This window comes from Lytechinus variegatus, chromosome 15, assembly GCF_018143015.1.
Source record: "Lytechinus variegatus isolate NC3 chromosome 15, Lvar_3.0, whole genome shotgun sequence".
NCBI lineage: Eukaryota > Metazoa > Echinodermata > Echinoidea > Temnopleuroida > Toxopneustidae > Lytechinus > Lytechinus variegatus.
The window spans coordinates 30,684,925-30,711,975 of NC_054754.1; the positions used below are offsets into that span (position 1 = coordinate 30,684,925).

Sequence of the window (27,051 nt, forward strand, 5' to 3'; positions counted from 1 at the left end):
ATGATTTAAAACAGGCGCGAAATACACAAACAAAAAAAAACACAAGAAGGGGAAAAGCGAATCTAACTCAAGCATATTTACATTTATATTTCACATATCTCATATATTAAAGTATATTTAACAACAATGCATGAAATTTTCAATTGAATCTTACAATGTTACTTATTACATCGTATATTCACCGTTTTAAAAGTTAATAAATATTCACTATTTGCACCGTGTACTGTTGTTTATTATCTTTTTTTCGTGTTGTGGAAATTTTTTTTTTCAAATTTTCTTTTTATAATTCCGAATACCATAATAACATGTCTATTTACATCCATAACTAATTACAAAACAATTGATATTAGAATACCTGTATTTTATGGGACAACCAAAATGAAAACAAACGTTAATATATGACCATTCATGCTTCCACAAGTCTCTGCATATATTACAGATTACAATTACATACTCTCGTGTACTCTGCAAAGACGGGGTGGTGTCAATTTACAAAGAACACACAGCAAAAACTGTGGTGTTATCCGGTGTACATAGAGGACCACACCAATTATTTTACACCGGTGTTAAATTGGTGGTGTTAGTTTTACACCTATAGGTGTTATTACAACACCTATGGTTGTTACATTTACACTCTTTGGTGTTATGTTCAATCTCTAGGGTGTTTTTTAACACCTCAGGGTGTGGTCCTCTATTAACACCAATTGGTGTCAGTTTTAACACCACAATTTTATCCGTCTTTTGTCATTGACTGGTGTTGTTTAAAAACCTATTTGGTGTAAGCCCAAAACCAAACTATATTTTGTTTTGTCACTTTTCTGAAGTGTTCACAGATACCATGTCGGCGTCGAATTAATGCCGAAGTTTTTTTTATTTTACAGATCACACTAAAGCGGTGATACCGTACACTGACGTGAAAAAAATACAAAATGGTACTAAAATAATCTGTTGATGTCAAAAGGTTAAAATAAGAATACTCTTACCTCCCATCCATTCAGACGAGAGTTCTCGTCACGATATTTGACCAATGAATATACGACTAATGATACGTAGAACGCTTTTCCGTATAAATGTTGCTCGTTTGAATTAAATGTATAATGGACCACCGTGCGTCTGAATGATTCTACATAAATAATTAAATGCCAGTGCGTCTTAACAATCTGGACATAACCCTATAGGCCTATAGACATACGATAAGTTGGCGTACCTGACAGCGAGTTTCATCACTGCTACATCTTAAGTCATGTAGCTATAGCAATGCAATTGTCGTATTGAAGAGTCATTGTTAGTCGTTAATATGATGTATCTACAATGAAATATATGAAGTTGCACAAATCAACACCAATAAAACAAGTCATCCATCAATAATATAAACACATCTTACATATCTTTCGAGTAATCTACGCTGGGGTCCTGTCAGCTACCTCCAAGTTTTGTTGGGTAGATCAGCGAACAGTTCGGTTACAACACATCCACTGAACGATCAATGACATTACTTGAAATCATGTTCAATTGAAACATAACACAAATATGACTAGTGACGAAACAACGACTTTAAAACGACGCCAACTAGATGCAGCAAGATATATTGGTGAACATTATACAAGAGAATAACAAGTATAAAATAACTTTTCTTCATAAGAAAAACAAAATAATCAGATCCGAACCCTTTTCTAGCCTTCTATCGGAAAATTTAAATTACTCTTTCGAACAGGCAACTCCTCCTTCGATTTCCGCTGATGTTCTTGACAGCAAATTTAAGTTACAGTCACTCAAACAAAATTAGCTCTAAACCGACCGATAGTATGTCATTGTTAATAACGATATAGCTGGCATCGGTTTGAAGTCGGGTTCGCTGGTGTGACTGCAACCGGCTCCAAACCGACCGATTGTGTGTCATTGGTAATAGCTTGGATCGGTTTGAAGTCGGTTTCGTTGGTGTGACTGCAACCGAAACCGACTCCAAACCGACCGATTGTTTGTCATTGGTAATAAGGTAATAGCTTGGATCGTTCTGGAGTCTGTTTTGTTGGTGTAGCTGTAGCATCAATAAGCTGAAATCACCCAAGTGCCACAATTGCATTTCACAATATAAATAATGTAACCATTCGGACCACAATCACATCTAACCATTTTCTATTTCTTTCCTTTTCAAATACTAGAACTCGCCCATTGTTTACAACTTTTTTTTTATTTATTAATTCCTAGGCTATTAAGAGTTGAATATCGTATTACCTTCGGGTTTTTTCTAACTATTTCACCAAATTACTGCTAAGAACTATCTGGGCAGCGCATAAACAAAATTGGGTAGGATTGGGTGCTTTTGTTTAAAATTCCCCTTACTAAAATTGCTCAATTTACAATACGCATTAGTACGAAATTATGTGCAAGGAATTGTCCCCAAGCTTCTTGCGAAACAACGATATAACCTGGTGATTATATACACATAATATTGCTAATATGAAACCAATTACAGAATGCCAGTGGCTTTTCATAAAGCTATGCATCACTCTAAGCACGACTGGTGACATGTTCTTGTGTTAGGCGATATGTACCTATTTAGCTGAATTATACTACCAAATAACATATTCCAGAACATTTTAATCACTTGCACTCTAAAAAAAAGTTCACTCAGTATTGGGTTAAATGGGAACAAGCATGTTTGTGGGGTAAAAAGATACCAAATATTTTGTAAATTTTACGCAATTTTGCGTTGAAATTTACCCTTCAAACATGCATTTTGCCCAATATTGGAAGAATTAAATTACCAAGCAAGCATGCGTGTGCCTTCTTTAAGTAACCAATGTCGAGTAAATATTTACCCTGTCTTGTTTTTAGAGTGTACAGGTATTCCTGGATTGAGGATGGCATAAAGTGATGACGTTATAGAGGATTAGCCGTTGCAACGGACCATCACGGCTCACTCTGAAGCGAGTGTTATGTCATGAAGCATGTGCTATAGCATGTTCATATCTAATGTCCAATTTCACCGATATCTTGATATTGGACACCCTGGTTCCGTGTGGTGGTCGAACAAACTCTCTGCAAAATCTAGCATTCGATTATTAATCATAACATCTTTAATACAGCCGACAAAATCCTTGTTTAGTATTCGTGTTTCCTGTTGCTGTGTAGGTAAGCTGCCTACTAATAGGGGTGTGTTCACATCAAGAAACCTATGTCCAAACAAAGAAAAAAAATTATTCTGTAAGTACGACATTAAACAATGATGTCTTTGGTTGATTGATTAATAGTAATTATTTCATTATCATGATTACTAAGTAAACTCTAAGAATGGAATCAATTTAACTTTATATGAGGTTTTTGACAGTGGCAGCATCAAGGTGTTCCATAAGGACAAACTAATTAAAATCTGATGTTGTTTGTCTCACTTAAATACTGCGCTTATAAAGAGTTACACAACCAATACCGGTCATTTTGATCCTCTTCTCTCCCCTTTCATTCTTTTATTTCTCACTTTAAAATACCTTTTCATGTTTTTCTCCACTACATGAAATATCATTGGTTGTTCAACTAATAAAAATACTCTGAAATTAACTTGCCATGTTGTTACATCGACAGCTTGTGTAGCAAACGCTATGCATGGATCATTACTGAGTTCTTCATCTTCTGACGTAGAGGGCTCACCTCCTGTTGCACAATGATCAAGGAGTACCTCTACAATCTGCACGGTAAAACATAATAATAAAAAAGTCACATAAGTACCAAGAAGTAAAAACAAATTTGTATTCACTCCCCCACAAGGGCAAAAGGGAATAAAAATAAGTTTTGTGTCATCTATTCCTCGATATTTTACCGTAACAAAAACATCAAGAGAGACTCTTTGTCAAACAGCAACATCATAATGACGCCTCTAAATTCGATTGTACAAATCGGACACGAAACATTCTCCTACGAATTGAATAGTAAAGTTTAGTTTCAGCTATTTTCATACAAATATCTGAATGACAAAACGTGGCAAATTAGCGTCGACATTCGGCGGGAATTAAACAAATCCCGCAAACACTTTCCACATTTGGGGCTACCCGCGATTTTTATTCAGTCACGTCTTAAAAACCTCATCAAATGCATATGACCTACTCGAGACATGCGCAATGTTTACGAAGTCTTCATAAACGAAGCATATTATGAGACGCAGTTTTCACAAACTCACAAACATTAAGCGAGGGATAGGCCTAAATTTTAAACAGGAAATCCAACGTTATATCAGGAATTCGGGAATACTTCGCGAAAATTGTCATTCAAAAAGTTCTGGTAAACTAATAACAGACAATCAACGACGCTTCCAGAAAAGGTGAGATTCGGATCCTGTATCCCAGGTACGGATACCTATCCACTAGACCACAAAGCAGAGTGACCAACCTTGTCTCTGTACTCTAGTTTGATGATATGCCAGTTACCATCACTGACACCTCCAGGTACTCCGACCATCACCCTCATGATCAGCCGACCCACAGCGAAGGAAAAGGCTACTTGCGACCCGATGATCTCGAGAGCTAGGAAGTCATGTTGATGAGAATAACGACCAATATACATGATCATTCCGTCTGTTTGCAGGGTTGAAAAACTGGAAAATGTGAAATTAATAATGCGTTAAGAGTTAATAGCTTAATATCATTGAGCGAAGCCGCTCAAGAGGCAGTGCTATTCTTCCACATGTGATCCAATCTCTTAAATTCATAGTATCTGATAAACTAAAACACGTATTTTGTCTTATGACTGATTATTTTTTATAGATCCACTCCTCACACACTTCATACATTTCTTTTTACTACTTATGGTATACATTCTTGTAGATACCCATTAGAGGTAGTCATTTGCAATTGATAACTTCATTCGGTATATCACAGTAAATCACTGCATGTCTATCAATAACGTTACCATTAATGAAAAGTTCAAAGGTGAGAGCTGAGTTACGAGGCCTTCATGACAAATGTTTACTGGAACCCACCGACTCATTAGTCCATACTATCTATGAATATTTTTTTAGGAACTCACTTTAGTGACAGAATCATATATGATCTATGCGTGATGGTCGGGAAAGCCATGTAAGCTCCGGAAGGAAAATGCCTTGCTGTCATCTCACATCGCGCACCATCAAAACCTACGCGACAGTAGCACTTGAAGCCTCCGTTCCTTTGGTTCTCACAGAAACCGTGATGTTTGCAGGCTCCATCGAAGCATTGACCTCTTTCAAAGTCCACTTCACAGTTGGTCCCTGTCTCAATTATACGATTGCAAATGAACAAAACATATATTAACCTCAATAAAAATGAATATAAAGATTTTGGATATGAATGACGTTAATTAGAATGAAAAAAGGACCCCCTCTCGACCCCCCTCCCCCCAAAAAAAACCAAGGGGGATGGTCAATGATATCACACCATTACCTACACTACTAATCGAAATATTCAACCCTTTCAATTTTTTCCAAAAACAAAGGGTGTAATATCTGTTTTGTTGTGTCTTATAACATTACTATTTATTATTTCTTTCATGAAACCATTATGGAGCTTTCAAATACAAGGGAAAAGAGGAGGACGGTAGATTGGATAAAGGCAATATGGGCATGCTCATCAATAATCTCACACGGACTGAGCATGCGCAGACTGATTATTTCCCTTCCCCTTTACCATACATTGTTTTCCAAAGCTCACTATTAAAATTGTTTCTCACCTGCGAATCCCCGTGGACAAATACAGACGTAGCCGTCATCCGTCCTCTCGCAGGTTCCTCCATTAGTACAGGGTTTAGAGTGGCAAAAGTCGAGGGGTTCTGAACAGTTGTTATTCGTGTGAGGATCAGGACACTCACACCATTGCACCACTGATGGATTGATTCCATGAAATGTCACAGAACTTTTACTGTTCCTTGAAGACACAGACGATCCTCCTGTATGCGTTTTTCTGCTCATACATCTCTGATACCCACCGCATGTCTCATACAGACACCTGTCATCCTCGGCCGGTATAACCAAGAGGCCGCACAGAAGCTGTAACTGGTCGCGTTTGAAGTAAATTGTGTCTACTATTTGCCGAGGTGAGAGGAATCGGTTCTCGATGTTGCGTGCTGAAAAGGATATATTAACAATGGGTCCTCCATCGTCGGTCATCTCCCGGATGTTGAATATGTTGAGTTTATGAGCATCTAATAGCTCGCTCAGCGCCATGCGAAGTTTACCTATACCACCAGACTGAAGGAACTCGTCTTGTGTCACACCTGGTATCCGGACACTGACGCTGTTTGCTATCATTGCTTCTGAGACACTGGTGAGTTCCAAACGACATCTTGCCGTACGGCCATGAACGCCATCTGAATGAGAAGAAATAGCAAAAGCGCGAAAAATCCCGTTTGCAATGAATAAGAAAGATGCGATACCATGATTAATGTCATCATGTGAAAGTTATAAAACCCATATCAATAAATTTCATATTTATCCCTTAGACTAATCTTTTAAGGAGATTCAAGAAAGAGGTTGTCCACAATTGGTTTACAGCAACGAAATATTAAAAATAATCAGAATGTATAACAGAATATTCAACTTCTAGATAAATTGCCCTACTATGGATTGTATGTACAAGAGTTTTAATCCAATATGTGATTTAAAAAAACGTCCACTTAATCTATGGATTATTGACAGGTTTATTCAAAAGTACTTGTTCTTATGTTACTTTAAAGTCAATCAGACGAAAGTCGTCATGAAGAAATTAATAGCAAATCAACTTCATTATTATTCTAAGCGAATTGTGTAAAGGGCCAAGGAATGCACCTAACTGAAATAATATAAGCCAGCGACATACCACTGACAAAAACCGTCACCTCAGTGTTGCCCTGGTTCTCCTCTGAGACTTCAAGGCGATGAACCTTTGGTTTGAACCTCAGAGTTCCGGTCAAACTATCCACTTGAAGCAGATCATTCTTCCCGGTCACTTGGTTGTCCGTCGCCTGTTCGTCAGCATCACCTAGGATGACGAAACGAAGTTTTCCTTCGCTGTCGATATCACGAGCGGGAATACGCGCCAACTCCGTACCTGAGAGGATAGCATCTGGAAGACCGTTGTAGAAGACCTCGAAGTTTGGCACTTCCGGAGCGTTGTCATTGCGGTCAATGACGTGGATGAATACACGGACTGTTGTGAAGAGTGTACCGGAGTAGGCAGCTATGATCAAGCGAAACTTCTTAACCCGTTCATAGTCGATGTGTATCCTGTTGTACAGTTGGCCGCTGTATGGTTCGACTTTGATGATACCTCTGGCGCCTTGTAAGATCCTGTACCTCACCACTGCGTTCTGCCCTTCGTCTATGTCACTGGCATTCACCACAGTTTCTCCGGAGATCGAAACATTCACGTTCTCATATACGTACATTCGAAGAATATCATACGGGAATCTAGGAGGATTATCGTTCACATCTAACACATTTAGAACTAGATTAGCTTCGTCCTGCTCTTCGCCACAGATGGCTACGACAGTGAGTTCATAGCGGCTTTGATACTCTCGGTCTAAACTGCGAAACACCCACACATTTCCAGTGCTGACATTGATTCCGAAGTATCCAAACCCGTCATCAGGTGTGACATTTCTTAGAGCATACCTAACGGGTATGCCATTCTTGGCATTCCGTACTTTTAATGTTGCATTAACCTCACCTACAGTATTTTCCTCTATACTCCCGTTAAACCTTTTTGAAAGAAAGCGGAAGTTACCGACATTGACGACTCGGATCTTGACTTTGGTGATAGCTTTGTTCTTTGGTTGTCTCTTGTCTCGGGCATAGCCAAGGAAGTTGATCGTGTATGCCCCTGGTATAAGCGGTCGTGATACTCGCAATTCTCCAGTAGATCTGTTCACTTCGAACGGCAATACCGAATATTTTTTTGATTTATTCTTCTGCTTGGTCTGATAGATGATGTTTGCAGCTTCTGCAATGAGAGAGCAAAGAAAAGAATATTTACTTAAAAGTAATACACTTGAATTAGCATTTCGGACGAACGGATGTCTTTGCTCAACTTGAAAAACGTTTGTTGAACTTATAACTTCTATTGATGAATTATTATTGTTGGCTATTATGCCGTGTTACCATGGAAATTGGTATTGATGACTGATTTACCAATGTTTGGTCATATTCAAGCAAAATAACCCCACAATCGATGCCCGATTAGCCAAACTACAAGAAACTTTGACATTGACCTATAGAATACCCTGTATACAGGGCTACATTTTAAAACTGCCAATAATGAAAATCAAAATCGCCTTTCCTCGAAATTTCAAAATTAAAGGCAGGGTAATCTTACACGCAACGTTTCTCGGGTAAATTGTAAAGGTATGAGTATTAATATCCCTGGGGTGAGGAATATACTCACTCCAGGTAAGGGATTGTATGTAAAATCTACCTTCATCATTCTCTATGCAAAAAAATAATCCCCTTAAACATAAAAAAAAACTGAAAGAGGAAAAGAAAATGGTACACATGACGAAGCATTGTGAGCTGAATCGTTTTGTTCACTCGTATTCGTTTAACCATCTGTATGATATATTTGGAGATTGGTTTGCATCAACTGGTTGCTCTGTCTTGTGGGAATTGAACAAGTATAGGACAAGGAAGTGTTTCGGGTTATATCGTGCATTAGTGGCATTTCTATCTACAAAATGGACTGGAACCTAAATAAAAATCGACTTAGCAGATGAAACACCAAGTGTCAAACATCTTACCAAAATGTAGGCCTAAGCATTGAAGAGTAGGCACATAAAGTGATTCACATTTGTCTTGTTATTTGCGCGCTCTAAACTTAGGTGAAGTCCTAATAAAATATGACATAGTTAAGATTCTTTTTTAAGACGAAATTCCATTGGATGCAATAGCACATCCTTGTTACTTCCACAGTGTGATAAATTAACATGATTTTTTTGTATATAAGTAGTTTACTACTATCATAAAATTTGAGTACGAGTAGGTACTGTTTTGGGTCTCTCTACCCCTCAAAATTTGATTAATATAATTCTTAGCATGCTCAAGTATCTCAGCCCTCTCCTCTATATTATATACACCAGAAAAACATTATATGCCTTCTAAACCAACAAACTCCGATACGAGTAAACACAAACTGCCATGGCAGCTCTTTTAAGCAAGGGAGGGGGGTAAGCGAAGTTAGAGAGAGCTGCATCATCATAATACTCACGACATATGGATCATATTTAGGGAACTTCAAGATTCCGTATAGTACAAGGAGAGCATTTTGATTTAAACGCTCAGCAGGATGGTAGGACAAAGGCAATTAAATTGATATGGTGATGCACAACAAAAACTGTGGTGTTAACCGGTGTACATAGAGGACCACACCAGTTATTTTACACCGGTGTAAAATTGGTGGTGTTAGTTTTACACCTATAGGTGTTATTACAACACCTACGGTTGTTACATTTACATTCTTTGGTGTAATGTTCAATCTCTAGGGTGTTATTTTAACACCTCAGGGTGTGGTCCTCTATTAACACCAATTGGTGTCAGTTTTAACACCACAGTTTTTACAGTGTGATGTACCAATTATGATGATGGGAATGATGTTGACGACGGCGACGACGACGATGATGATGATAGGCATGATGACGTGAATGATGGTAAAGATAATGACGATGATGATAGTGATACTAATAATGACAATAATAACATCATACCACTACTACTACTACCACTACTACAACTGCTACTTCTACTACTACTGCTGACAATAGTAATAACTATAATGATATCAACAAGTAATAATAGTCATGATCATATTTTTCCACAAACATATGCATGTAACCCTATAAACCCATTGCAAATGTATGTCTTTAATTGGGTAACGACCCATAATCGTTCTATAGTTTTGTATTCGCTGATGTTTTAACATAAAAGTCAGGTTAAAATAATCATAGCTCCAATTTTATTTCCAATTTCAAGGTGTGTTTTTTTTTCGTAGTAGACCTAGAGATGAAATAGGTAATATCATTCATCTATTCTCTTTTTTTTTCATAGCCTTACCAGTGTCGACTATTTTCAACATCGAATCTCGTATTCCATCAGGTAATGGTATATTAACAATCAACGGAAAAAATCTTGACTTCCTTACAATGCGTGTCAAACCTTGCAATAGTTTACATTTGGCATTCCATTAAATTAATGGTAAAGTATACAGTAGATGTCATCTATCCACTCTTGTGCCGTATAAAAAAGGGTCATGAACTTGGTATTTCTGACCCCCAACCTGGATTTATACCATGAATCTCTGAATAACTGTCTAAAGCTTTTACAACTGATCTCCCCTGACCGTCTCAATAGAAACGTAAAATGTGAGAAAGACAAATATTCAGAGTGACATATGAGCGGAGGCACAAAGAAAATATCAATAAATTACGAAAAGGGAAACTGAGATCTAGAGATATTAGAATTCAGATATAAAACGAAAGAGTGCAACCTAATATCAGTTTAATGATGAATGGCAGCTTTACACGGTAATACCTTTAAGTATATGATGAAACTCAGCAGAAAAGTATAAAATTCATGTCTTCTCGAGGAAAAAAAGATTGAGAATATACTTTTTAAATAAAGTTGGTCTACGATGCAAGTTAGTTTTTCAGGTTAAATAGAATATTAAATAGCTAAACCTTGGGATTGAAAGAAAAAAAATCTTCATGTCAATAATTGATCTTTTTGTCAACTTGGATATGTGCAGTTTTCCATAAACCAGTTCGCTAGTAATGAATAACCTCAAGTTATTATAATACAGCACAATTATCAACGAAGATAAACAATACGAAAATAACCACCTTTAAATGTGAACTGAAATTCAATGGTACTTTTCCTAAGCTAAGGAAGTCTGAAGCATTCAGCTGGTAATATGGAAGAAATTACTTTACCAAAACATTTGCATTCGGATCAATAGTTTTATTTCTTTGTAATATGTAAACTGTTGAGCGCGAACATGTGAACATCCAATTATTTCAAACTATATTTAATTCAAATGTAGTCAGGAACCGGTTAGCATTATTTCATAGACATTGCAAGACATTTTTTTTAAAAAAAACAAGTGCACACCTAGTTACCAATAATGCATACAGCATTTCCATTTATTTGAAAGCAGGATAAAAGAGCATTGTAGATCAACTGCCTTGCTCACGGGAATAGGTGCCGCGGCCGGGGATCGAACCCCGGACTTTCCATGTATATAGTCAGGCGCCTTAGACCACTCGGCCACGGCACCTCCACTGTTTACATTGCGTGTAATTGTTGATAGCAGAATCGTAGCATATATTGCATTAACGTTACAGCCACATCGATGAGACCGACTCCGAACCGACCGATGGTATGTCATTGGAATTAACGTAATAGCTTTGGTCGATCTGGAGTCGGTTTTCAAAGGTGTGACCGGCCCTTACCGGATGCACCCCTGAAAGTATTGACTGAATGCTTAACCTGTCACAGAGAGTTTTCGCTCCGCAACGCAAGCCGGATTCATAAACACAGCAAATGCATTGACATCAAATGACAATGAACAACTGGCAGGTCTTTGTCGACAATTGATGAACCGGAACAACAGTTTCGTCCAACGTTTCGGAGCTGACAAAAAATACAACTTATTTATGTCGTTTATCCCGAGTCCAGAACTGTTTTAGATCACCAATTTTCGACAAAGACTAATTGGTTGTTTATTGTCACCAAGGGCATTTAACAATACATTTTATATGTTTTTTTTATTCCGTCGTGTGTTGTGGAGCGAAAGGTTTAACGGCTAAGGTCACACGATCCAAACTACTCCGGACCAATCAAAGTTATAACATTATTTCCAATGTCTTATTATCGGTTGGTTTGGATTTCAATTCATTGGTGTGACTGCATGGTAGCATCACGGATGTGCATTGTCGGTATTGAATGCTCTACTTGACACATTACTAAACACAGATTGAAGGGTATGTTAAATTGTTTGACCTTAACCCAACCCACAATGGTTGTAGTCTGGTTCTACTTCCGTCACATCATGTTGTTCCCCGGCCAGTCTATGTTTATAAGGTAGGCCTATCATTCTATCACTGGGGATATTGATCATGACAATGAAATCCGACTCGTGTCTTATTAGCTGGAATGGCATTTCACGGTCATTTGTTTTTTTAACAGAATCATTAAAAATTTCATAACAAGTTTTGCGAGGAAATGACCTCCCAATGCATATAAATCGCATATTAACTTACATCATCAAAAACAACAACAACCGACAACAAAATAACATGGGGGCATCTTTTTTTTCATTTATTTATCTCTTCGATGCTATTTAGAAGGACATGGTAGTATAAAACTGTCGCTGTTCACAATGCATCTACTTTTCATGAAAGTAAATAACTCATATTTCTGTCCTCGCAACTGAAGCATGGACGAGTCTCACATGTTTCCGTATGAAGTCGCTCTTTGATTGCTACTTTCATCTCCCAGCATGCAACACTTGTATTCCCACTGAGAGGTCATGACCTCTCTCTCATAGAGTTCAATGATATCACTGAATGTTCACTGACGTTATCTCCAACCCCAACATGTTTTAACCGCACCGAAAGATACAAAAATGCAATTAGTTTTCGATTGGCGTGCTGTTTAAATAGCATCTAAATTGAATTAAGTGGGCCATTTGAAACAGTACACCCTCAAATAAGGGTTGAATACAAAGTTTTCTAATATAAGGGTTAAAAGTGAACATACATTTATGTTGGGTTACATAAAACGTGACGTTTAATGGGTATTTTGTTCACAATATTGCGTTAAAATGAATACACCATAAAATTTATAATGGGTTTTCAGTAAATGTAAAAAGAAATCGATTATGTGCTTAAATTCACCCCTTTCGACCTTTTTTCATGTCTTTTCATGAAAATCTCTTACTTAACTTATGCTCACATTTGACACTGGCGCAAGAACCAAAAAGTATTCTCAATTTAAAAACAAACAAAAAACCTATCTAGTACTTCCGTAAGACTTGAGACAAATGGGTTTAAATAGGTTCCTTTTTCAAAATGTTAGTAATGATTAGTTATATTTGGAGAATAATTCGAAATTGGATTATCTTCATCTACAGTCTTATTTGTGCCTAATTTGACTTAACACGATAATAATAAAAACCTTAAAGTGACAGTCAAACAACAGTAAAAGTACATATTGTCTACTGCTTCTTTTCCTTCTTCGCGTAATTTTGCTGGCAAGTAGTCAAAACTGACTATTTTGCCATTACTCTTCTTTATATCCTTTGTCTGCTAGGATAGTCTTAAAAGGAAATAATTGGGGATATTTTTCAGTTCTGCATTATCCGTTTACCACGGCGTGATCACGAAAGGCTTTGCGCTCCAAGAGAAGTTCTTTACTTATAAAATCATTAATTTGAAATAATAATAAATTTTAATAGATGGAATTTGCAATGCGCCAAATCCACTCTTCAGAGTGCCCAAGGCGCAGTGAATGAAAGAAGAGAAAAGTACAAATACAATGAGGAAATAAGGAACGTTTACCTAATTAAGAACATCAATTTTCAACTACCATGTTTATATAATTAATGTATATATGAATCATTGAAGAGGCCCTCTTCATAAATTCATTATAATGTAGGTCCTACAACAAAATCTCATAAATGAAATGAATTGTTTATATATTCAGGTATATGAATACTATTCGCTTTTAAGAGATGATATAAACACATCTCGTGAAACTTTAAATTTGCAAAGTCCATGGGGAAACACATGGCAGTCGCTTAGTAAACAATTTTCTTTTTAACACACTTTCAAAACCAAGGACTGTCCCGGTGCATACTCACTTAGTAAAAAAAATAATTTGTCATGTAACATGGCTGGCCAAAAAGACAATACAATAAGGGCTCCAATGTATTGAAAGCTAACCTTTTTACCCAACTGGACCCTGTAGCGGGGGGGGGGGGTGGGGGGGGCTCACATCCTCAGAGCTCTTGAAAATTTTCTCAAGACATTCTCATCCGGTGAGACAAGTCTTACAGAATTTACATGAAAACAACTTCAAGCAATATTTTCCCGTGGAACTGTTTCATTAAAGTTGAACAGAAGCTGTTGGGATATCTATCAACATGTAAGTCAGGAGTAAAGCAGGATGATGAACGAGCTCCATACATCTGTTTTATTCTATCTCTCTCAAGGGTCTGGGTTAAAAGGTGACAATGATCGCAAACGACAGCACATTCTTTTTTTTCGTTTTAAAAGAAGAAAAAGGGTATCAACAGGTTCCTTGGATGGTTTGTATTTTCCTGAACGAATGGCCATTTATAGCGTGCAGTAGGCGACTCTTGTTGTATGGATCAAGTCACAATGGTTATTTCGACTATCATGAATTGAATTCATTCTTTTTCATTTAAAACATTAATGGAAAAATCAAGACGATCACATAGAAACATAATAATGACATCAATGTCTTTATAGTTGAAATATTTTTTTTAAGAAGGCAATTTTTCCACATATATATATATATATATACCCAGTGATAAGATCCAAGAGCCCTACCAACTACATTCGTTAACCCATCGCTCATCATGTATTTGAAATGACACATTTATGATGATTATTAAGCTTGCAGGAGTTACTTTTTCATACTACCATTGAATGAAGATAATAAAGAAGAAAGTTTAAATCGTTTGGAAAAGAATGCTAAATACCTGGCGATTCACGTATACTAAGCAAGCAATATTGAACTCTTAATAAATCAAGGTTGGCTCAAACATGGTAAGCCCTTTGAAATCCTATTCGCTACTTTTCAAAATGCTTAGAATTGCGTACTTAAATCGATGAAAATAAAACGCTTCCTCGTACATTCCTATGGGAAATAGGTTGTCGATGATTCGATCAATACAAAACCATTTATAACCAAAGTGATAACTAGTTAAAAATCAATATGGAGTCACATTTTTTTTTACAACCAGGGCAACATTGACATATCCGGCATGCTTTGCGGATTAATATCATTTGAAAAAGAACCAAGGGAAGTATTAGACATGAATAATTTTTCAATCATAGGTTGGAGGAAGTAGAGAATAGACTAAGGAAATATCATCCAGATGTGAGAAAAGGATTTAATATGGAAATCACACGCTTCACTATATGGAATTATGTTCAAGCCATGGCGTATATCCTTCCTATCTACCACACACACATCGAGGTAACATGTCCTCGAAATTGGAGAAATGTGGAAGAAAAAAATAAAAAAAATAACATACAAAAAAGAAAATTTAAAACAATTATATACCATAGATTGCATGGACGAATTTCAATAATTATCAGATCGAAATGCAAAAAGTGGAAAAGCTTCGGGAAGAATTCACATAATAGAATAAACTGTCTAAAAACTGTTTCAATTGTTTTCTAAGGTGACAAACATATGCTTTCATGATTATGAAGGTGACAAACATATGCTTTCATGATTATAATTTCATTCCTCATTACGACTTTACATCGTACTTGTCTAAAGTTTATCCTACATTTCCATAGGTAGGATTACCTGTCAAAAACGTTTGAAAGGTTACATTATTTCAAAACAAGAACGCAATATCATGGTTATTGTTAATGTTTTTTCTAATTACGCATGGGAAAGCGTAAAGATGATTACTTAAACTTAATTGCCTATTCAGGAATAACCTTTGTCTAGACAATATAACACTCAGAACCAGGGGTCCATCTTACAAAGAGTTGCGAATGATCCGATCAATCGCATACATGGACGGCCAGAACCCTCAACATCTATACGCATGTTTTTTCAAAATATTTTCGAGCTATGATGTATATTCATGAATTGTTTTCTTGAAAATTCACTGTGCTTCTCTTTGTTTACAAAGGACATTGTGCAAATTTCCTGTAGAAAAATTTATGACACTGATGGATTTCCATAGAGTTACGATTGATTGGATCAATCGTAATTCTTTGTAAGACGGGCCCCTGGTCTGTTTTTATTGATGTCTGTATATGCTTTTCTGCTCTATTTCCATTGACAATCTGAACACGGGTAATTGTACGGACGCATATCATAATACAAGCAGGTTATTGGAGCATAGGGTCATGGTTATTTTGCTACCCATTAGTAGGCCTTTACATTGTAAAAAAAATAAATTTATAGCGGTGTTGTGAGAGGACTGAAAAGTGTTGAAATACGCCATGGAATTTGAACATCCCCCCCAAAAAAAAAAAAAACGTTCAAAGAACGAATATGATGTATAATTATCAGAGGGAAATCCATTTTGATGCCCAACATTGAAGTTGCACCCCTCCCTTTCTGACTGGGTTTAATATCTCCATTAAAATATAAGCAAGGTGCGAAGAGACCATGACGTGGAAATTCAATTTGGATTTTAATCAGTAACATTCTGCCCATGAAACTAAAGAGAGAGAGAGTGAGACAAATTGAAATCAAACAGTAAAGATGATCAAACCATATTTTATTAAATCCCCTTTTTCGTGGTTTTAAGTGAGTAAAATGGATGATTCGCAATCATTTTTAACCTTTAAAAATTAAATCTATCAAATTTGTGAGGTCCTGAAAGGACAGAAACTCGAGCTAGGCAGCGAAGCGAAGCGACCGATCGAGCTTAAGATAATTGTGGTATTTTAAACCTTCAAAACTACAATTACTGGCGCATTTACCTTGTATATGATATACATTCTAAATTTGTCTACATCCCCTTTTTCCCTTTTCTCTTTTGTGATTTATGTGACCCTTCGTGCAACCATCAGAGGTTTTTATTTCTTTTAAATCAATGTTTAACCTTACAAATGCTGCAAATTATGGCTCCCGTTTATGCTCAAAGCAATTGTAGTTTCAGAAATAATATCGGAGTGCGCAATTATGCAATTCTGAGATGAACTATGCGAGGAAGCAAAGCAACGGAATTTAAAAAAAAGATGTCCTTCAAACTACCAAAGCTCTTAAAGACTAGTGTAAATGACAAGCATTAGAATGTCCCAATTATAGGGGGTGTGCGTACACGTTCCTGTTCTGTGTATAGGAAGTGTGCGTGAGCGATGATGACTGTGAAGGAGTTTTGCAAGAGAAAAATACTGAAAGCAAAATCTGAAGAAAACGTTTCATTAAAAGTTCACCTTGAAATGGGAAGTACATTTAATTGACGTATCGAGACACTGGACACTTCACACCCTCTTCAGCCAATTTGCTGTTCTATATACGTGCAATAGAAACGGCCAATTGAATGAAAACAAAAGAGTGAATGTGTTAGGTAAATATTGTATGACAGTTCATAGTCGCCAAGGAACCTTGATGAAAGGCTGGAAAGGGTTATATGCCAGGGTGGAAATTCTAACCCACATAGCTTTGAAGTGGTCAAATACAAGGGCTTTTGGCAACAATGCATATCGAAGCGTATACCGTTGATTTGGAATCATATTTTCCTCTTTCTCGGGAATTTGTAGCGTATACACGTCCATTGTTTTTTTTATCATCACTCATAAAATATTACAATTTTTCGTGTTTGCTGGGCGAACATATTGTGCGTGTGTGCGTGTTTGGGTTACTTCAAGACACGTGTGAGCAATTTGATTTTTACCGATTAATCGGGGACGCCTAACAAGTGGGGACATCCAAGGTCCACATAACCATCAATTCCTCATCGCATCTTCAACCTTACACTAATTCTTCCACTAGCCATGTCTTCAGGGATTAAAACACAGTTCGACAATTCAAGTTTATGTACGACGTCATTGGCCTACAACTAATGACCGGCTGTTTTTAGAAGCATCATGGACTAAAGCAGCAGATGGACTGATGGCTTCATGTGCTCCCCACATGTGTTTGATTTCCTTCGTGCTTATCATCAATCCATGTTACCGAAAGAAAACAAAAACACGAATGCACTTTTAGCTTGAGGGTTTAAAAATGGAAGGACATTAATGTGAAATATACATTCCAAACATACCCATGATGATGAATGTTTGACTTATCTTGATGATGAAGGTCTTCATTTTATCATGAATAATCAACCTTTTATGACCTTACAGTAACATGTTCATTGTCATACTCGGCTCCAAGTAATTTTGGTTCTCTGAGATGGGCGGCGTCTATAGGTGTGAGTGCGTGACGAGCGTGAAGGGGTGTGTGTGTGTGCCAACGGTGCCGTATATAATCCTCAAAACACAAAATAATCATGATTAACAAGACATTCCACAATGTGGAACTTACACATGTCTTGTCATTATTCACATCTTGACTCTTTATTTGTAAATAATAAGGTCTAGTAGAAAGAAATGTGTATAGAGTGCGTATCAAAAAAAAAGTTTACACCTAGAAAAAATCCTGTAAAATTATACATTTGTAATATCCTGAAGATTTTTCCACATTTCAACATTGGTACAGGTCCATTTAAGCAAATGACGATAAAACTGTCGAAAAATATTTCTGCTTGAGTGAGCACCACTTACTTTTGAAAAGTTAGTGAAAAATTATTTGCGCAGAACTTTGAAATAGTTATGCGAATAAAAATAGACCTTAATCATGAATAACACATGGAATTTAGCTAGTAAAATTGATTTGAAGATATCTTTTACCTATTTAACTTGTTTCTTTGCCCAAACCACTTCGAGGAGTGCGTTGCACCCCACCCCACTCCCCCACACACCGAGGCCATCGGGACGATATTTGCTTTACACTGAGCTGTGATTTACATGAAATGGCTTAGGCTTGATTTTCATTTTGTTAATCATTGTCAAGCTTGGGAAAAGTGTGGAGAAAAAAGTATTAAATAAAAAAATGAAATGTAAACCCACTTTAAATGATAAAAACTTAGTGAAAAATGCTAGAGATGTCTGATATAAACTTTGGTTCAGATTCAGTTATGTCCTCAGATCCAGCAGGCACAAAAAGGGTAAAAGTTGTGTATACTAAGTGTTAAAATTTCAATTTGGGTGGCAAAATTGTTAGAAAATGCTTGAATGTATCCGTTTTATTTCAATTGACTAAAAGTGCAAGGGAAATGTATGAGAAATGTTTCGCAGGGTAAGTTTGATTTCACCCTTTCCCCCTTGACACAGCGTACAAACGGGCATTTCTGCGCAAACTGATTTCTGCGAGCTTTTCAAAAATGGACAGTGCTCACTCACGTGTAACATTCTGTCAAAACTTTTACTTTCATTGGATAGATGAGACCCAAACCAAAAACTTTTTTTGATACGCACTGTATAATCATAAACATTTCATATAAATTGTGTGCGTATTCATCTTTTCATCTTTTTATTGTACTTTTTTGAGGGCAGTTCTTTCCGACCCTGCAAAATTTAACAATTTATTCTAAGATTTATTTAGCTATGTGAGCATGACCTAAGATATTTCATCCCTCTCGAATATCGGTTTATCTATCACATAAAATTTTTCAATGGAAGAGAACATCTAGACAGAAAATGTTTTCGACTTGCTCGCAAGGGCAGGCAAGGTCAACCTCAGGCATTCTGAATTCAAACAAACAAGATTCAAAATGAACGTGGACGTGTAGGGATGGAAGTATAAACATTCGAGTTTGTAGCATTGGCTAAAAAATGAAATGTTGGCAATAACTGTGGTTCCAAAAGAAAAGAAGAAAAAAGTGAAGAGGACTCAAGCGCTCGGGGTGGGAGGGGGGAGATTTTTTTTTCATTTCTGTCAATGTAAGTATTTATTTCCTTATTATTATTATTTTTATGCTTTGCTCCTCCTCGCTAGAAAGGCTCTGGGTATGTCAGGTACATCATTGTGTATTGATATTTCAATGAATAAAAACATAACAGATGAATAGGGACTTTCTACTTTTATGCCAAGATAGCTGAATATAATGGTATAAAACAAATGGGAATGATACTAAATATTACTTACTATTTATTAATTCACCCAAACTCCCTCAAGCCAGGAACAGGAGTGAAAAGGGACAAAGAATATTGAGAGGGGCCATAGAGAAATAAAATGTAAACAATGAATTTAAATCGCAGTCCATGAGTCCACACAGAAAAAGAAAGAAGCAAAAATGATTAAAGAGATCCCTCAAAAAAAACTGATGAACTGGAATAGTATTATCCCAGACGACACTCACGACAGTATGATAGATTTCTAGTAAAACAAAAATATCATATATATTTAAAATGATTGATGAGAGTGAAAATGGATCTTTGGAATCTCGTGAATTTAAAGGACGAAGCTCAGATTAATCTTTAATTTACACAAACTAATGGTATTAGCTACTTAGCAGGGATGCAGATATAGATTGGTACTATTTTGAGTTTAGTCACGTATTTCAGTTTATCTCCTAAGGGTATCATTAAAAGAGAATGTGTGTAGGTATTTGCATCCTTGTTTGGTAGTGAAGTCTAGTCTAGTCCAGGGTGGATCAAGGATTGACAGAGAGGGGCACCTTAAAAAATGATCAGGGGCGTTTACAACCTTCCTCATGAATCCATGCCTACTTTTCTCGATGCTTTCCAGATCACATCACATTCTACATGGAAAAAAATATATGTAATTTAGATATGAAGAAATCACATACCTCTGAATAATTTGTTTGTTACTTATACATCCCCGTTGTTAGATATTTTTATAGGTATTGTGTGTGCAGTTTCATTTTGTATTAATGTGATATTCTACGGATTTACTCAGATAAGGACCACATTGCAACTAAAATGTGATGTCACCAATTATATCGAAATGTGTAAGAGATAGTTTTCCTCCTCAAGGTTACTCTCATAAGTTATTTTTCCTCTTATTTATGGCGGGAAATACTTAGACAAAATGACTTTAGGCTACCGGTGTGTTGGCTCAGTTGGTAGAGCGTCTGTCTCACAACCGGGAGGTCGGGGTTCAAACCCCGGCCGCGTCAGACCAAAAGAAGTTAAAAGATGGGAGTTGCTGCTACCCTGTTTGGCATATAGGGATAGAGCCTCGTTGATCTGGCGCTGCACAGCGGCTGCCGGGCCCACGATCAATTGGGCAAAGCAAATTTTCGGAGTATTTAATTTTATGTGTATTTCGAACAATGAAATATGGATTTTCATCATGTTTTTTCATTTCTATATTCTGTCAGTAATTTACCTTTTTTCTGAGAAAGGCCTAATATTTTAGAAGAGCTTTAAAAGTTGTATTTTTACTTCTGATAGTGAATTTATCAAAGGCATATCATGTTTAAGAAAAATGTAGTGCAAGGGTGAAACAACGCAAGTTTTAATTTGATTTATTAGAAATGGCGGATAAGGAAATTGCCCAATTGATTTCTTGACATTAACTACTTTTGAAAGGACATAAATATTTGTACATGGGTCTTCATCAGCGTCCGTAATCCTCCTAATGTAGTTACAAAAGTTCATTTACAGTGGGAGTTCGTGAAAGAATGTGCAAAATCAATATGGCGACTTCGAGACCTTTCCAATGATATAAATCATTAAATTAATGAAGGCACAAGGATGAAAAACAGTACAACCAAAACAATCTGTACTTGTAACTTTCATACGGATAAAGGCAAGCTTAAATGGGTACCCCAGGCTGAAAATAATTAAATCTTAATGAATATAGAGTAAAATTCACCGAGCAAAATGCTGAAAATTTCATCAACTTTAACTGATGTGAAAACAGTCAAATGCATACCTATAGTGGGTTGGATGATGATGTCGTGTCCATACTCTCCCTTTTCTTTCGTTATTAGATGAAATCAGAATTATTTTACATTTTACACATGTGTGTTTATAACATGTCTGTCTTGAAACAAAGTAAGTTGAATCAATGTTTATCTTGCACATTAAATCAGTAATAATGCAAGTTTTTTTTTAATTCTCGGAGGACAAAATTTGAATAAACATGATTTCATGTTACAAAATACAAAAGAATTAGTGGGGATATGATATCGTCAGCTTGCTTGTTGTATATTCATTAGTTTGTGTTCGTATGTAAGGGTGTGTGCGCACGTGTGTGAACGTGTTGGTGAGGGTGTATTTATAATGTCTTAATTCATGTATTTGAGGCATATTTATTGTGCGTGAAGCCGTTAGACATGGTAGCTATCAACCCCTGGAATATTGCCAATAAGAACTTTTTCACAATAATTTACGAAGGCATCATTACGCAAAAATACATTACTACACCAATTGTTTGTTCTATGTTTTTTAGATCTTTATTTTCCAATATGACGAAGGAAGGGCGTATAGTTTAATGATTAGTTTGAAATAGTTTCTTGCAGCGCATTGTGTTCTCTGCTTATCATTTATGTATAACTACCCGGTCCGGGCTCTCGGTGTTTTCGTCTAGACAATTATGAATTGCTCCCATGACAAACCTATGGAGCGAAAGCTATGATTGTAATCATGTTTATTACCATGGTAACCAATCAAGAACCATTGTGAGCTCTCGATGATTCATGTTTTTATCACACAATCATAACCGTTATCGTATTTTGTTCCAAAAATATACTAAGCCGCATGTACCTGCAGTATAGTGAAAACGTTCATTGTGGTATTTCTTGATTTGTTTTCTCAAGTTGTTCTATTCGACCTAATAGCGACGACATATTTGTGAAATATTTATCTACAGAAAGGTGTTGAACAATGGCTCTGGTGTTGATAGTGACAATGCCCTCACATATTTGTATGTACGCCTTTGCTTTGTTTAAACTTTTAGATTAAAAAAGGTTAAGCTCATCCAACAAAAAACAATATTCTGGGTGAACAGAGTAAATCAAAAGTGCATAACACTGAAAGTTTCTTTAAAATTGAAACTTCATGTATGAAACTTATGACATTTAAAACCTTTGCTTATTTTCAGGTTCAGCATTTACAAATGAGATAATCCTCATCATGTTCCCCCTCCTCAGTTTATGTAGACTTAACAATAAATGCCACGTAAAATGATTTTAGGTCGGTCACTTTCATTGATACTGACAGGTGTTCACTACCAGCTATGTCACGTGATCTTTATTTGAGGTCATGACCTTTAGATATTTAGCAGATCATCTTGATATTTGAAGAATCCAATTAATATTTCAGGGAGACACTTGCGGTGGTAATACTCGCATCGAGACGCTAAGAATGTGTCAGTAGTCGTTTTAACCAGATAAGTTAGCCATGACTTGCACAGACTTAAATTCCTTCAACACTGTAATATTTCTCTTTCTTCATGTAAGTGATTAGAACGGAAACTAATATATGATAAAATGAAATAAATTTTGTCCTACATATGCAATTGAAAGTGAATGATGAAATGCAAAAGTTTTGTTTACTGTTTTCAGAACCCTGAATACATTAAATCAACTAGCATCTATACGTTTGGTTGGATTAAAAAATACATATCAAATACGTTTTACATATTTATTGATGTAAATGCTCACAGGCTACCATATAATTCGGTCCCATTCAATTTCCAAAGGTTCAGACATCTTTGAGCACTAGAAACTTGAGATTGTTAAATAAGTCATCATCAATGTACGATATGGGGCTTTAGGGTTTCCTAAAACCTATTGCAAAGACCTAAATCTATTGAGGTTGAAGTGAACTGTTCATTTCATTATCTATTATCAAGAACTTATTATCCCTGTTACTAAAATATCAAGGTTATAATTTCTTTAAATCACGAAAGGTCATTAATATTTTTGCTCAGAAATCAATCATAATATGCATCAATTTCTCCACCGAAAAATAAAATACCCTATGCATTTCTTTTTCTTTTAAGACCTTCAGTTAATCTCCCATAATTCCCATACATCCCTCTGGGTTTCGACTTTCAATTCATAATGATTTTGAATGAAGAACTAAATTTAGTTTCTAAACTGTAGTTTTCAGTCGTCCTTCATTAAAACTATAAACATCGCTTTCAAACTTTCTTTTACATTTTCAGTAATCTTCTTTTAACAGCATATTTACCAGTTTGCAAGTATTTTCTTCTTTTTGTGTTATCAATATACATAAAGAGCTTATTAAGTTTCCTAGTATTTCTTGGTCCTTTTATGGTTTCAGTCATCCTAATTAAAAGAGCAAATTTACCAGTCTCTTGCTTTAAAAGGTTTGTCCTTGCAAGAGGTATTCGGCTTCAGGGACAACCAAACATTTTAAACACAATCCAGTCCAGACCAAGGCCTGGATCTAGGAAGTCTAGATCTGGACGTTAGTAGTTATTTGTTTGGAAACCCCTGCATCAGTCTTCCCTCTTTTCACCTTCTCTGCATCATTCTTCTCTCTTTTCACCTTCTCTTATAGGAGAAGGTGAAAAGAGAGAAGACATATGTAGGGGTTTCCAAATAAATAAATAAGTACTAACGTCCAGATGTAGACTCGGATCAAGGGGGCACAAGGGACACAAGTCCCCCATTTTTGCCCATAACTGTAAATATTCTCTTCAGTTTTGAGCTCCCTTAACACTATGTTTTTATTCGTTCTATTTTCAAGGGCTGTTATGACGTCCATTGTGAGTGAGAATCTTATCATGTTTTTGTCAAAAAAATAGAAGCGACTGTGTTTTTTAAACTTTCATTTCCTTGAGTGATTCTGAATTGAGCTGAAAAGTAGCATCATTTCGATAAAGGAAAGTGATAACTCCTATATAAATTTTGCTCGAATACAAATAAATGAGTAAGATGTCATCTTTTTGCAATTCTTTTCTCAGAATTTTCGTTTACTTTTAATACGAATTTTCAAGGGTGATTTCATATACTACTGATAATTCAATTCGATTTTCGGGAAAATACTGGTCAGAAAACAATGTTAATTTGTTAATAGATGTTGATAAAAACTGTGAGAATGTCTCCATTCTTGTATCCACCCTTTTATGTCATCAGCAAGCTGCAAGATTAACTTTGCAATGAAGACGTCACACCGTAAAAAAAAACGTCAAAACACACCTTTTTTCAACATGTGTTTATTAAGGATTTCATTCGAATAAATTCAAGATAAATACAACAAATTGACAAATCCTCATTTTATATCAACAAGAAAAAAAAACACCATTTACCAAAAAACTGAAACAAATAATGACAGAATGAAATACCTTTAAAAATATATTATATACTAAAAAAATGAGCTCAGCCCCGACCCTCTATGCAACCTAATAATACATGTAGTTAATATTGAATGTTTTGCAAAAACAAAACAAAACACACACACCCTTACACACGTAAAATAAATATTTTTTAAAGTGGATAGATGGAGGCCGCCATAATAGGAAACAGCAATGATACTATTCCCTTTTCTCTTTTTTTGTCTACATAATTTTTTCCTCTCTCTCTCTCACACACAAAGAGACACACTTTCTCTCATGTTCCCATCACTGTTTCATTAACCCCCCCCCCTCCCTTCTTTTTTTCTCCTCTCTTTTTATCTCCCCCGGTCTCCTTTCCCCATTCTCCTTATTCTGTCTGACACATCATCTTATTGATCATTATTCCAACATCAAATATGATAATAGCACTTTCTGGGTTTCTAAGCACGCTCCTTTCTTTCTTGCCCAATTCAATTATTCATTTCTTGTATACAATGCTTGAATACAACTAGATTTGGGCCCAAAGATTCAAAAGAGATTAATCACAAAACTGACCATCAACATTTATTCTTTTTTTTAATTGAGGTTCTGTGAAATTATCTATGGATTATCGAAACTGAAGGAAGTCAGGAAAGGGTAAGGCCATATCAATAACATTTTACCACCAACTGAGTTGCCGACTTACCTTGCATATTTCGGATATTTTGCTGATAGTTATATTTGTAAATATCCAGAGGCGCCATTAATTTGGATAAAAGAAAAAAAAAGAATAGCAGATCTATTGCTTTCTATATTTGAATGTCTCACTCTATCCTTGATTCGCTTTTCCCGAACACAGCGAACAAGAACTTTCATACTAAACATGATTAATAAGGTTACAAAGAAAAAAATGAAATGAATGCCTTTTTTATCATCGATTGTAATCCAATGGAATCGAATTTGTAATCATTTTTTTAAATACTACACTAGTGATATAATGCAAGTATCATTTGGGGGACAACGCATCTAGTCTTCTTATCCAACATGTCCAAAGTGAAATCCACAATCGGGTTCGTTTCTAAAGCAACAATATTAATGATATATAATTTCTCATTTCTGTTTCGCAAGTGTAACAAGTTTTTTCTTTCCATATTCCACAGCTAAAGCTTAAAATAATAGAGAAATCAAATTGTGGGCCCATTACATCATTAACGAACCAACAATTTAATGGCACAAGTTTTGACTTTTAGAAGCAAGTAAGACCACAGTCATGACAGTTTTCCTCCACACTTCTGTTCTACATTATATACTTGAGAATGCTTGTTGTATAAGTCTTGTTCAATGGGTATCTATTCAGAAGATGGAAAAATATTTAGATGTGTTCATTATACCAATGGAGCACATTGATCAATTGTTGTGTTCACACATCTCATGTGTTACAAACCAGCAGGGTGCTCTCACCTGTCACGGTAACGTGTGAACCCACTCAATCGCATCTCACACTTTTAAAGATGTTGTCTTTCATTTTGGTTCCCTGCGATCAATGGGAGTTTTAGTGTACTCATCATCTATTCAAGGACAAGCTGAAGAATTCCTTCTAATATAATTGCAACTGTGAACTTCACCTTGAATGATTCAAGGTCAAATCTCAGTTTCTCTAAACCGGAAAAGGCAACAACAATATAAACAAGTCAAAATCGTTGTGACACGACTGTGCATAGGGCCTACAAAGTCTTACTTCATCCAGTACATCTATAGTATTGTGAGCCCAGTTTCATGAACCATAAAAGTAAGGGCAAAGATGGTTTGTGACGTATTGGGGAGCCGGTGCCCTTTATTTTCATTTTTATTCTATTTTTTTAAATACATAAATAGTGCTATACAAATGATGTTCATCATAACTGTTGACCCCCATCATCATCATCATGAAAAACACATCGTTGGTGAAAAAAATAAGAAACCGCATGTGCCCTTTGAAAAAAATAATCATAATCATTTTTACTACCTTATTCGCAGATAACTTCATCGAAAAGAAAGGAGAAAGT

The 27,051-nt window shown here is 36.0% G+C and overlaps 1 protein-coding gene across 1 annotated transcript in view; it reads right to left on the bottom strand.

The window, feature by feature from the left end:
* Positions 1 to 1,908: 1,908 nt before the first annotated feature.
* LOC121428865 (cadherin EGF LAG seven-pass G-type receptor 3-like) overlaps positions 1,909 to 27,051 on the bottom strand; it is a 28,786-nt gene continuing 3,643 nt past the window's right edge. The window contains exons 2-7 of the mRNA XM_041625733.1: positions 6,822 to 7,943; positions 5,698 to 6,333; positions 5,020 to 5,239; positions 4,384 to 4,588; positions 3,564 to 3,685; positions 1,909 to 3,176 (exon numbers count right to left, since the gene is read on the bottom strand). Of these exons, the coding sequence (XP_041481667.1) occupies positions 2,987 to 3,176; positions 3,564 to 3,685; positions 4,384 to 4,588; positions 5,020 to 5,239; positions 5,698 to 6,333; positions 6,822 to 7,943 (2,495 nt within the window). The 3' untranslated portion in view covers positions 1,909 to 2,986. The remainder of the gene's footprint in view (positions 3,177 to 3,563; positions 3,686 to 4,383; positions 4,589 to 5,019; positions 5,240 to 5,697; positions 6,334 to 6,821; positions 7,944 to 27,051) is intronic.